Raw genomic sequence first — 12,628 nt, forward strand, 5'->3', positions numbered from 1 at the left:
GCCGCCCCCCCCCTACCCTCCCAGAGCTTGACCCCCCCCCCCCTGCCCGGTGCTAGAAGCGGAACAGTAGCAATGTCAGCTCAAAAGAACAGAATATTTGTTGTTCTGAGAACTGTGGACTGCAGACAAAGATTCACAACCCCACTAGTTCCAGCAAAGGGGAGGGAGCTGTGGAAGCAGTTCCCTTCTCTCTTTGTTCTCCTTCTGGTATGCCCCTTATTCTTATATTGCTCTTTCTGATGGAGTCAGAAAGTTCTTGTAGAGTTCTTTCATTTCTTTTAAGTCTCAAGTCTCTTTCTTCCATCTGTGTAATTTCCAGGTTTCTATCTTCAATATCACTGATTCTTTCCTCCATCTGGTCAACTCTATGCCATTGCTCTGGGCCACCTCTCACAACTCACCCCGCCCCTGGTCCCACCTATCTGGGCGGATCCCTGCAGGAGTAAATAGAACTGCTGAAACATACAGGCTCTGAATCTGGTGTGGGAAGAGCTTTGGAACTTCAAAAGCTCTCCGCATACCCACACAGACATTGCACCCTGTTACCCAGGCTAACTATTACAGAGGAGAAGCCCGTCTCCCAGAAAATCCCCCCATTGTGTGAGAAGCTGGAATAGTGCAGAGAAAACATAGCACTACTGTGTGAGAGAGAAAAAAAAGGCTGCAGTCGGAGAGAAAATAAAACATTCTACCAATAAGTACTGGAAAACAAAAGACATCTTCCTATCAACCTGTTGCAGAAGCCACTCCTGTAGATGTCAAGGAAGAGAAATAATAAATCAGTCATTGCCATGAATAACCAAAGCAACAAGACAGCTCAGAAAGAAAGTAAAAAGTCTCCAGAAAAGGAACTTAAAGATATGGACATTTCATAATGGTAAAGGGATCTATTCAACAAGAAGACATAACAGTCATCAATATTTATGCCACCAATCAGGGAGCACTGAAATATACCAAGCAACTACTAACAGAACTAAAGGGAGAAATTGACCAAAACACAATTATACGAGGGGACTTAAATACATCATTGACAGCTATGGATAGATTATCCAAACAGAAAATAAATAACGAAATAGCAGCCCTAAATGACACATTCGATGAAATAGACATAATTGATATATATAGAGCACTTCATCCTATAACATCAGACTACATTCTTTTCTAGTGTACATGGAATATTCTCAAGGATAGACCATATATTGGGACATAAAATCAGCCTCAGCAAATTTAAGAAGACTGAAATCATACCAAGCATATTCTCTGATCACAAGGCTTTGAAATTGGATACCAACTGCAAAAAGAAAGCAGGAAAAAACACAAATACATGGAGATTAAAAAACATACTTTTAAAGAATGACGGGGTCAAAGAAGAAATTAGAGGAGAGATCAAAAGATGCATAGAAACAAATGACAATGAAAATACATCCTACCAACATTTTTGGGATGCAGCGAAAGCAGTTTTAAGAGGGAAATTTATATCATTACAGGCCTGTCTCAAGAAACAAGAAAAATCCCAAATAAATAACCTCATGTTACACCTTAAAGAACTAGAAAAAGAAGAACAAGTGAAACCCAAGATCAGCAGAAGAAAGGAAATAACAAAAATCAGAGCAGAACTAAATGAAATAGAGAACAAAAAGACAATAGAAAAAATTAATGTGACAAAGAGCTGGTTCTTTGAAAAGATTAACAAAATTGACAAACCCTTGGCTAGACTCACTAAGATAAACAGAGAGAAGACACTAATTAACAAAATCAGAAATGAAAACGGGAAAGTTATCACGGACACCACAGAAATACAAAATTCTTGTCATCCAAGAATACTATGAAAGACTATATGCCACCAAATTCAATAACCTAGAAGAAATGGACAAGTTCTTAGAAACATATAGCCTTCCAAGGCTGAACCATGAAGAACTGGAAAATCTAAACAGACCGATCACCAGTGACAAAATCGAATCAGTCATCCAAAACCTTCCCAAAAGCAAAAGTCCGGGACCAGATGGCTTTACTAGTGAATTCTACCAAACCTTCAAAAAGGATCTAATACCAATCCTGCTCAAACTCTTCCAAAATATTGAAGAAGAGACAGTACTCCCTAACTCATTTTATGAGGCCAACATTACCCTGATACCAAAACCTGGTAAGGACTACACAAAAAAAGAAAACTACAGACCAATATCTCTGATGAATACAGATGCAAAAATCCTAAACAAAATTCTAGCAAATCGAATACAACAATGCATTAAAAAGATCATTCATCACAACCAAGTGGGGTTCATCCCGGGGCACAAGGATGATTCAACATCCGCAAATCCATCAATGTGATACATCACATAAACAAAATAAAGGACAAAAATCATATGATTATATCAATTGATTCAGAAAAAGCATTTGACAAGATACAACATCCATTTATGATTAAAACACTTAATCAAATAAGTATAGAAGGAAAATACCTTAACGTAATAAAGGTCATATATGACAAGCCCTCAGCAATTCTCATAATTAATGGTGAAAAACTGAAGCCCTTCGCTCTACGTTCAGGAACACGACAGCGCTGTCCCCTATCACCTCTGCTTTTCAACAGAGTGTTGGAAGTCCTTGCCAGAGCAATCAGGCAAGAGAAAGAAATAAAAGGCATCCACGTTGGGAATGAAGAAGTTAAATTATCACTCTTTGCAGATGACATGATGTTATATATAGAAAATCCTAAAGACTCCACCAAAAAGCTCTTAGAAACAATCAACGAATACAGTAAAGTTGCTGGCTACAAAATCAACGTACAAAAGTCCATTGCATTCCTATATACTAACAATGAAATCTCAGAAAAAGAAATACAAAAACAATTCCTTTTGCAACTTCAGCAAAAAGAATAAAATACCTAGAAATAAACGTAACCAAGGATGTGAAGGACCTATATGCTGAAAACTATAAGACATTTTTGAAAGAAATTGCAGAAGACAAAGAAATGGAAAGACATTCCGTGCTCATGGATTGGAAGAATCAACATAGTTAAAATGGCCATATTACCCAAAGCAATACACAGATTTAATGCCATCCCCCTCAAAATCCCAATGGCATTTTTTAAAGAAATAGAACAAAAAATCATCAGATTTGTTTGGAACCACAAAAGACCCCGAATAGCCAAAGCAATCTTAAGAAAAAAGAACAATACTAGAGGTATCACACTCCCTGACTTTAGCTTGCACTACAGGGCTACAATAATCATGGTAAAAATAAAATAAATAATCAAATGATTACCAATAATCATGGTAAAATAAAACAGCATGGTATTGGCAGAAAAACAGACACATAGACCAATGGAATAGAATTGAGAACCCAGAAATAAAACCACATAAATATGGACAGATAATTTTTGACAAAGAAGCGAAAAACAATGGAGGAAAGACAGCCTCTTCAATAAATGGTGCTGGGAGAATTGGAAAGCCACGTGCAAAAGAATGAAGCTGGACTGCTATCTGTCACCATGTACCAAAATTAATTCAAAATGGATCAAAGACTTAAGCATAAGACCTGACACAATAAACTGCATAGAAGAAAACATAGGCACTAAACTTATGGACCTTGGGTTCAAAGAGCATTTTATGAATTTGACTCCAAAGGCAATGGAAGTAAAAGCTAAAATAAACGAAAGGGACTATATGAAACTTAAAAGCTTCTGCACAGCAAAAGAAACCATCGCCAAAATAAAGAGGCAACCAACTGAATGGGAGAAGATTTTTGCAAACAGTGCCTCCGATAAGGGGCTAATATCCAAAATATACAAGGAACTCATGAAACTCAACAACAAAAAAACAAACAACCCAATTGAAAAATGGGCAGAGGACCTGAAGAGACATTTCTCCAAAGAGGACATACAAATGGCAAATAGACATATGAAAAAACGCTCAACATCACTAATCATTAGAGAAATGCAAATAAAAACCACAATGAGATATCACCTCACCCCAGTCAGAATGGCTATCATCAACAAGACAAATAGTAACAAGTGTTGGAGAGGCTGTGGAGAAAAAGGAACCCTCATACACTGTTGGTGGGAATGCAGACTGGTGCAGCCATTATGGAAGGCAATGTGGAGGTTCCTCAAAAAATTATGAATGGAATTACCATATGACCCAGCAATCCCTCTCCTGGGTATCTACCCAAAAAATCTGAAAACATTTATACATAAAGACACGTGTGCTCCAATGTTCATTGCAGCTTTGTTTACGGTGGCCAAGACATGGAAACAACCAAAATGTCCTTCGATAGATGAATGGATAAAGAAGTTGTGGTATATATACACAATGGAATACTATTTGGTGGTAAGAAAAGATGATATAGGAACATTTGTGACAACATGGATGGATCTTCAGAGTATGATGCTAAGCAAAATAAGTCAGCCAGAAAAAGCAGAGAACCATATGATTTCACTGAGTGGTATATAAACCAAAACAACAAAAGAACAAACAAACAAGTGAGAAACAAAAACTCATAGACATAGACAATAGTTTAGTGGTTACCAGAGGGTAAGGGGGGTGAGGGGTGGGAGATGAGGGTAAGGGGGATGAAATATATGGTGATGGAAGGAGAACTGACTCTGGGTGGTGAACATACAATGGGATTTATAGATGACGTAATACAGAATTGCACACCTGAAATCTATGTAATTTTACTAACAATTGTCACCCCAATAAATTAAAAAACCAAACAAAAAAAAACCTCTCCAAACCAAGAAATAACTCTAGTGAGCAATGGTCCAGATGTATATAAATAAAAGCACATAACTTTAGAAATTTAAAATAAAACGACTAAATAGAGATATATACCAAGTTCTTGACTGAAAAGACTAAATATAGTACATACACCAATTCTCCTCAAATTAATTTAGAAATGTAATGCAATTCTAATCTATGTGACAATGTAAGTTTTTCTTACAAACTTATTCTAAGGTTGGTTTTGAAAATTTAACACCAGAATGATAAATCACAAATTTAAATTTACTATGAAGCAACAGCTGTTAAAACATGGTAGTACGAATGCGAAGAACAGATTTTTCAAAAGAAACTAGTATGGGATAAACGTCACAAATTTAGGTAGAAGGGAAAATGTTGAAATATCTGGTTATTCTTTTGAAAAAAAATCAATTTAGATACCTCAAAGATACTTTAAAGTTGATTCCAGATAGGTTTGAAAGCAATATTTAAAAATAGTAACCATAGACTAAGAAAAAAAAGGTGACTGCTGAAATAATGATGGAAGAATTCAAAAGGAAAATATGGGTAGATTTGGTCACCGACAAACAAAAACTATTTGTAAGTCAGAAATACCGTCATGAAAACTAAAAAGTAAACAGCTGAGAAAATATCACAAACCACTAATGCCTTTAATACACAAATACTATTTTCCAAACCATTCAGATTCATCCCAAAGACAAATGGGCAAAGGGTATAGAAGACAATTCTTAAATTCAACCCATAAATTTCTAACTAATGTATGAAAATATAGTGGTTAAATAAATACACATTAACTACATTGTTGATTGAGAAAACGAAAACTAAAAATGCTTTTGTCTATGAAAGTAGCTATGTTTGAAAAAAATAATCCTGAATTATTTCAAGGGTATACATTGCTGATCAAATGTAAATTGGTGTATTTGGCAAACAGTCAACCTATATATCCAGAGTTTTAAGAGCTTTTGTATAATTTTATACCATGTGTAAAGCTGGGACTTTATTCTGAACTATATACCAAATACAGAAATAGCTTTATTCTCAAAAATGTTTGGTGAGTTATTAATTACAATAAAAAATGGAAACAACTCAAATGTCTAAATATTTCAGAAATCAATCTATGCTATCATCATTAGGGTATTATACAGTTATTTAAAAGCAAATTTATCAAGGGTTTTAATGACAAGAAAATTCTTAGGTGAAGAAAATGCAGAATGTAAAATAATTGCAATTAGTAAAAGGTAAATAAAAATCACCAAAACTTGTCTATATCTGTCCCGCCACCCCCACACATACAAAATAAAAAGACACGAAGGAAATACACTAAGATATTTTTGGGTATTTGGTTCAATATTATTTTTTTCTATGTTTCTGAATTGTCTTGAAGTTTTCTATAAATATGTATTTCCAATAAGGAAACACATACATACTAAATGTCATGATTTTTACAGGTACAGGAAATACCACACTTATGACATCTTAGTTTTACATGGAAAGAAGGATACTGGAAGTAGCCTAGAGGTTCTCAATTCTATCAGCATATTTGATTCACCTGAGAAGCTTTTAGATCATTCTGACTCCAGGGACCCACTCAGATCAATTAAATCAGAAATCTTGGGGAATGGCCTGGCAATAGGTATTTTTTAAAACTGGCCAAGTGATTCTAATGTACACCATGGCCTGAAAACTACTTATGAAACCTCTTCAATCAGTGCTTTTCCAACCTTAATGTGCAAATGAACCAACTGAGAATCTTGTTAATGTGCAGATTTAGTAGGTGGGGGGTGGAATTCAAGATTCTGCTCTTCTAACAAGCTCCCTGGTGATGCAGATGCTGCTCCTCCATCCAGGGACCAAACTTTGAATAGCGAGGCCTTAAACCTTACCAACTGTGGGCAAAATAGTTCATTTATGTTTCATGTCCTTTAATTACTGTAACAAACTGTGCGACTTAGGTGCTATTACTCCTCATTAATTTACAAGTGGAGGTTCAGAGAAGTTATAACAGATATCTGATTGGCTTTGTGACTCCAACCACCCCTGGCATCTCTCTGTGTTGAAAAGAGACCTTACAAACAGATGCAAAAGGATTAAAGCTAGATTAACATTTAGGCCTATATAATCTCAAATGGATAACTAAACATGAAAAACAGAAGGTGTTAATAGATGCTTAAAAGGCCAGACTTGATTCAAACTGACAAAGTTAAGTAGTAGCTAGAGCATATGTTTTTAGAAGGTTCCCTCTCTCTTTTTACTCTTTTTTTTTTATGGTAAGATATTTATAACATAAAATTTGTCATTTTAACCATTTTTAAGTGTATAGTCCAGTGGCCTTAATTACATTCACAATGTTGTGCAACCATCATCGCTATTTCCAATAGTTTTTATCACCCCAAGGCCAAATGCTGTACTCATTAAGCAGTAAACTCCCCTTTTTGCTCCTCTCAGCTCCTGGTAAACTCTATTCTACTTTTGTCTCTATGAATTTCCATATGTGAGATATTTCACATAAGTAGAATCTTATAATATTTGTCTTTTGTATCTGGCTTATTTAACTTAAGGTTTTCAACATTCATCCATGTTGTAGCATGTGTCAGGACTTCATTCCTTTCTATGGCTAAAGAATATTCCATTGTTTTATATACACATCACATTTTGTTTATCCATTCATCTATTCATGGACATTTTGGTTGTTTCCCTTTTTGTCTATTGTGAATCATGCCGCAGTGAATATTAGCATGTATGTATCTGTGTGAGTCCGTTTTCAATCCTTTTGCATATATACCTAGGATTTCAATTGGTGGGTCATGTGGTAACTCTATGTTTAACTTTCTGGAAAACTACCAAACTGTTTTCCACAGTGGCTGCACCATTTTACATGTCCATCAACCATGTACAAAGTTTCAATTTTCCACATCCTTCCCAATACTAGTTATTTTCCAATTTTTTAGAATTATAGCTATCCTCTAGGTATGAGGTGGCATCTCATTGTGGTTTGTATTTACATTCTCCTGATAGCTATTATAAATATGTAATACATCTTTCCATGTGCTTAGTGGCTATCAGAATGTCTTCTTTGGAGAAATGTTTAAGTCTTTTGCCCATTTTAAGCGTGGGTTGATTGCCTTTTTCTTGTTGCACTATAGGGGTTTTTATATATTCTGCATATTAAAAACTTATCAGATATATAATTTGCAAATATTTTCTCCCATTCTGTGGGTTGTCTTTACAGTCTCTTAATAGTATTCTTTTTACCTTTCTCCCCCAATTATGAAAAAAATGCATGCTTGATTGGAAACATTAGGAAGTAGTGAAGAGTTCCAAAAAGTATAAGGAATCAGAAAAAGCACCCATCGTTCCAACTTTAAGTTATCTATATTTTGGCACATTTGTTTTCCGTCACTTTTAATATTTACATTTACTTCATATATTTGAATACATTTCTACATATAGTTTTGTATCCTTCCTTTTTTTGTTTTGTACTTGACATACTATAACCATTTTACTAAGTGACTAAAAACTCTGTAAATGTAATTTATTGGCTGCTCATTTTTTATTGTATGGATCTACTGTAATTTACTTAGCCATTTCTGAATGTTGAAAACGTAAGTTATTTCCAATGTTTTACTATTGATAATGACCTGAAATTAGCATAGCACTCTATAGATTTCTCATTTTCTTCACATATCGTAGAATTTTAGAAGTAGAATTACTAGATAGAGGGATCATAGCAATCCCTTGCTTGAAGCTCAAGCTTCTGCTAAAATGCCAAACATCCCTGGGAAGCTCACCATGCCTTAGTCATCTGACACACACTAACTACCGCCACCATGAGATGCTGTCTTTAACATAATTTTGGTTCTGATAACAAGATGGCATCCTAGAAAGTGTCACTAAGGGATAGAGGCTCAGGAAGTGTTTACTAAGGATAAAGGTAGGGGAGGGAAGGTGAAAAACAAGCGGAGACAAGTTGGAAGTCAGGGATTGTCCTGGGCAGGGCTCAGGAGCAGCAGGAGGACTTGGAGCTCACGTGGGAGGAAGAAAGGGAGACAGAAAAGTGTGAAGACATGAAACACAAACTTGACCATGGCATCACTTTATCTCGGGCTACTCCTAGTTGCTGGGTATATCTGTAAATGCTTATTGCTAGATGTACAGATTGTTTCACCCGGTAGGTGAGGCTGCTTGACCAGTGACGTGAGCTTCGAAGTTCCCAAGTGACTGTGACTGTGAATTGCTGAATGCCATCTGAAATTTTAGTGACCGATTCGTCCTACACAGCGGAGAGTTCCCACACCTGTAAGTACTGCACACAAAATCCTACGATCTGCATAATTCCATTTTTGTCTACTTACACCATTGAGAAGAGACTTGCAGTCTGGAGTTAAGAACAGAATTTCTCCTTGGAACAGTTAGTTTGTGCAATTGTATAAGTAACTTCATAATTCGATCCAGCCACTACCTGAAACAATTTTGAATTGAATATTTAAAGGGCAGCTGAAACAGTCTTCACAGTGTTATGAGGACCTTAGTATACTGTCTGGCATATCATAAGTACTCAAAAATATAAACAATTATTATTAGGCAAAAGTCATGACTGAATAAATATTAAGCACTTTATGATTCTCACATCCTCAACACACACACACACACACACACACACACACACACACACCCCTACACATCTGAAAATGAAAAGTAATATATAGATGGAGTTACTCTATTTCCTTAAGTAAGACCTAGCAGTATTTGTTCTGTAGGGAGCATGAAAAATATTCTATTGAATTTTGTGAAATATGAATGATATTTTCTAAATGGTTAAAGACAACTTTGGAGCTAGAGTAACCTTTAACTTGGTTCTCAAGTTCCCAGACTTTCAGGTAATAGGACTTCTCTGTTTTATCCTGGACTAGTCTCATCCTGATTGCTGGATTTGGACATAAGTGAGTAGAATATGCATCTTGTATGAAGGCAAGTTGGAAGGTTTCTTAAAAGCTAGGAATGTTATTGACCAAGTCACTAATATTTAGAGACTGAACTACAGGGACCCAATCAACTGTCAGTAAAAGACTTCATTAACGGAGGCAATGAAAGAACAGATTTACGAGTATTTACGTTTCTTAAATGATCATATGGAAACTATAATTTAGAGGGTCCTCAGAAAGCTATGCCAACCTTTTTAGGTATAACTTAATATTTTGGAGCCATGTTTGACTCATGATAGCTGGTGATGCTCTAGTTTCCTTAAACCTTAAGGCCAGAATGTGTCTTTCATTTCACCACCACCTCTCGGAAGAACATGTAATGCCGACTACACATTCATTAAAACCAATCTCAAATGAAGGGGTCTGAGTAGCCACCCATTTTCCCTTTCCATAGTGCAGTATCCAAATCACTGCAACTAAAGAGAAAGCTCTTTGCCTCCTGTGCTAGTCAGATGAGAACGTAAAAGAACTCCCTCATCACCAGTCCTGGAATCATATGGTTTCCTTCAGCCAATGGTTTATTTTAGGTAGTGAGACCCTAAATATAGCGATCCACCAAATTTTAACAATACTGTGTGAAATGAAAAATTAAAGAACAAACCTGACTCTGGGCCCTTTTTACTTCTTTAAGAGAAAAGAGGTGGGAACGATCAGTGTTGTTGTTAAAATGTTCAATGGCATGTCTCAGAACCCGTTCCACGTCTGGGTGGGCAGTTGATATGGGTGTGAAGCAGCCAAGGCATTCATACCCAGGTGTCACCACGGGGCCGTCAGCTTGACAAAGAAGAATAGGCAAAAAGGGCAGAGTTAATGAGCAAAACACACATTCAGATACATTGCCCTAAATAAGATAATTTCAAAGGCCCTGATAAACAAACCTTCCAGTAAGGTTGTGAAGGTAACTATGTTAATACATGTAAAGTGATCAGAACCCTGGCTGGCAATCAGTGCTCAAAAAACGCCAGCTATTATTACTTTTATCCCGATTATCAAGAATACATTATTATGATATACCTGTAGGCATCTCATCTAGTTTCAGTCTACAACAACGCTGTCCACAGGGAATTACTATGATCCTCTTTTATAGATAAGGAAAAGGTAAGCCAAAAAGGTGAAGAGGTTTTGAAAGATTCCTCGCCAGGTGGAATCAAGGCCTGTGCTTTTCTCATTCCAGGATGCTGCCTACAATTGAAGGCAGGCTTCACATCTTCTCATCCTTCTGCAGTTCCCCTTGCGCACACACCTACTACAGCCCGGCTCTCAGGAAGAGTCGGGATGATTGCAGGAGCCTGGCCCCAACCTCAGGACTCTGCCACTCCAGCCCAACCCCCCACCAAGGCTGAGAGTGGCATCTCTAGGACTGTCCTCTGAAGGGAGTGTTTCCTAGGTTGTGCTCCTGGTCCCCACAGAAATAGTTCCTTTTCTTCAGGGCAGCGCCATTGGATAGATCTCTTACCTAGAGTAATCTGCAGGTCTGGGTATCCACAGAGAATTTCGTCCTCCCGCTCTTCTTCACGGTTGCTGTGCATTCTCCTGTGGCCTAAGAAAACAAACAGACAAAGAAACAAACCATTTGTCTTAATCTTTCAAATGGGAAGTACACCTAGGACTGTTGTGAAATATAGCTTTCCTTTCTTTATACACTTGTCAAGATTTTTCTAATAGAGCTTTGAGATATAAGGATGAATGTTTTATAACAAATTATTATTATTTACGAGCCACTAATATTCAGGAGACATCAGAGGAGAGGCAGTATAAATGACGAGGTTTTAAAGTATGAGTTTTTTCTTTTGAGTCCTGGAGATACGGCTTTTTCACCAAAATGGACACAATGCCCTAAAACCAGCTTGCTATGAACTCTCCTCTTGCCTTACCTTCCAACGTGAGTGTTCAAACTGCACACAGAACGTCAGTGTTCTCACATTAAAGAGGTGAATCCACGTATTGTGGAAAGAGTGGCTTGCTTCCTGGAAGATACCATCTGCAGTCTCCCTTAATTAAGGCCAAACAACCAGCTGTGGTGTGGCACGCAGATGTGAGGCATTTGGTTAAGAGAGCTGTTGTTCTTCAAACAAGGGTCTTGGTATCATGTATCTCCTTTTATCTTCCAACAACCAGGTGAGGTCAATTTTATCTCCCTTTTACAAGGGAGTGCACTGGTTTTGAGTGGTCAGCCAGTTGGAGGCAGAGCAGGATTCGTACTCAGGCCTATGACAATGGAAACACCCACTGTCTCCCCTCACCAGCCCTTGATCGTGGCCCAAATATTGATTTGTTGTCTCTCTGGGGCCTGACCCACATGTCCCAGTTTGTCATTGAGCCCTCTTCTCCGGGGAGGGCTCTCTTCATATTAACGTCTGGCCTCTCCATGCCTTTCTGTCTACGCAAGAACACAGACATCAAGCATTTGACTGTGGTATACATTTGTGGGCTTATGTGCCTCTCTCATAAACAGGTTCAACAATATTCATCATCCCCAGTCACTAGTGAAAAAAAATCTGGCAGGCTGAAGGAGAAAACTAGAGGCGCAGGAAAATCAACACTTACAGCTTCCTCCGCGTCTTTGTAGTCACAATCCTGCCAGGTTTTGCCACTTTTTACAGGACAGTCTCCCTCCTTGATTTCGTACTTGACAGCATAAAATATGTTATGGTTCTCCTGAAAAACAAATAAAGGGGGACCAAATATATGTAGTAAGTCACCCAACTGACTGAGCACCAAACCATTTGAGTGGCATACTGTTATGAATATTTGATCTTGATTTAATTCAACAAAGCAAAACATTTATTAAAAACACTGAAAGTTGTAAATACTTGCAAGAATGTTTATAACATATTTATAAATATATACAGAGGATGCCAAAAAAATGTATACACATTTTAAGAAAGGAAAAAACCTGTATTAATT

General features: G+C 37.1%; 2 protein-coding genes across 2 annotated transcripts in view; both read right to left on the reverse strand.

The window, feature by feature from the left end:
* LOC117036298 (kininogen-1-like) overlaps window positions 1-12,628 on the reverse strand; it is a 124,451-nt gene that overhangs the window by 14,649 nt on the left and 97,174 nt on the right. The window lies entirely within an intron of this gene.
* KNG1 (kininogen 1) overlaps window positions 1-12,628 on the reverse strand; it is a 29,808-nt gene that overhangs the window by 14,330 nt on the left and 2,850 nt on the right. Inside the window, 6 exon segments of the mRNA XM_033131147.1 lie at window positions 9,092-9,129; window positions 9,132-9,198; window positions 10,323-10,495; window position 10,654; window positions 11,178-11,261; window positions 12,269-12,379. Of these exon segments, the coding sequence (XP_032987038.1) occupies window positions 9,092-9,129; window positions 9,132-9,198; window positions 10,323-10,495; window position 10,654; window positions 11,178-11,261; window positions 12,269-12,379 (474 nt within the window).

Source organism: Rhinolophus ferrumequinum, chromosome 2, assembly GCF_004115265.2.
Source record: "Rhinolophus ferrumequinum isolate MPI-CBG mRhiFer1 chromosome 2, mRhiFer1_v1.p, whole genome shotgun sequence".
Classification (NCBI taxonomy): domain Eukaryota; kingdom Metazoa; phylum Chordata; class Mammalia; order Chiroptera; family Rhinolophidae; genus Rhinolophus; species Rhinolophus ferrumequinum.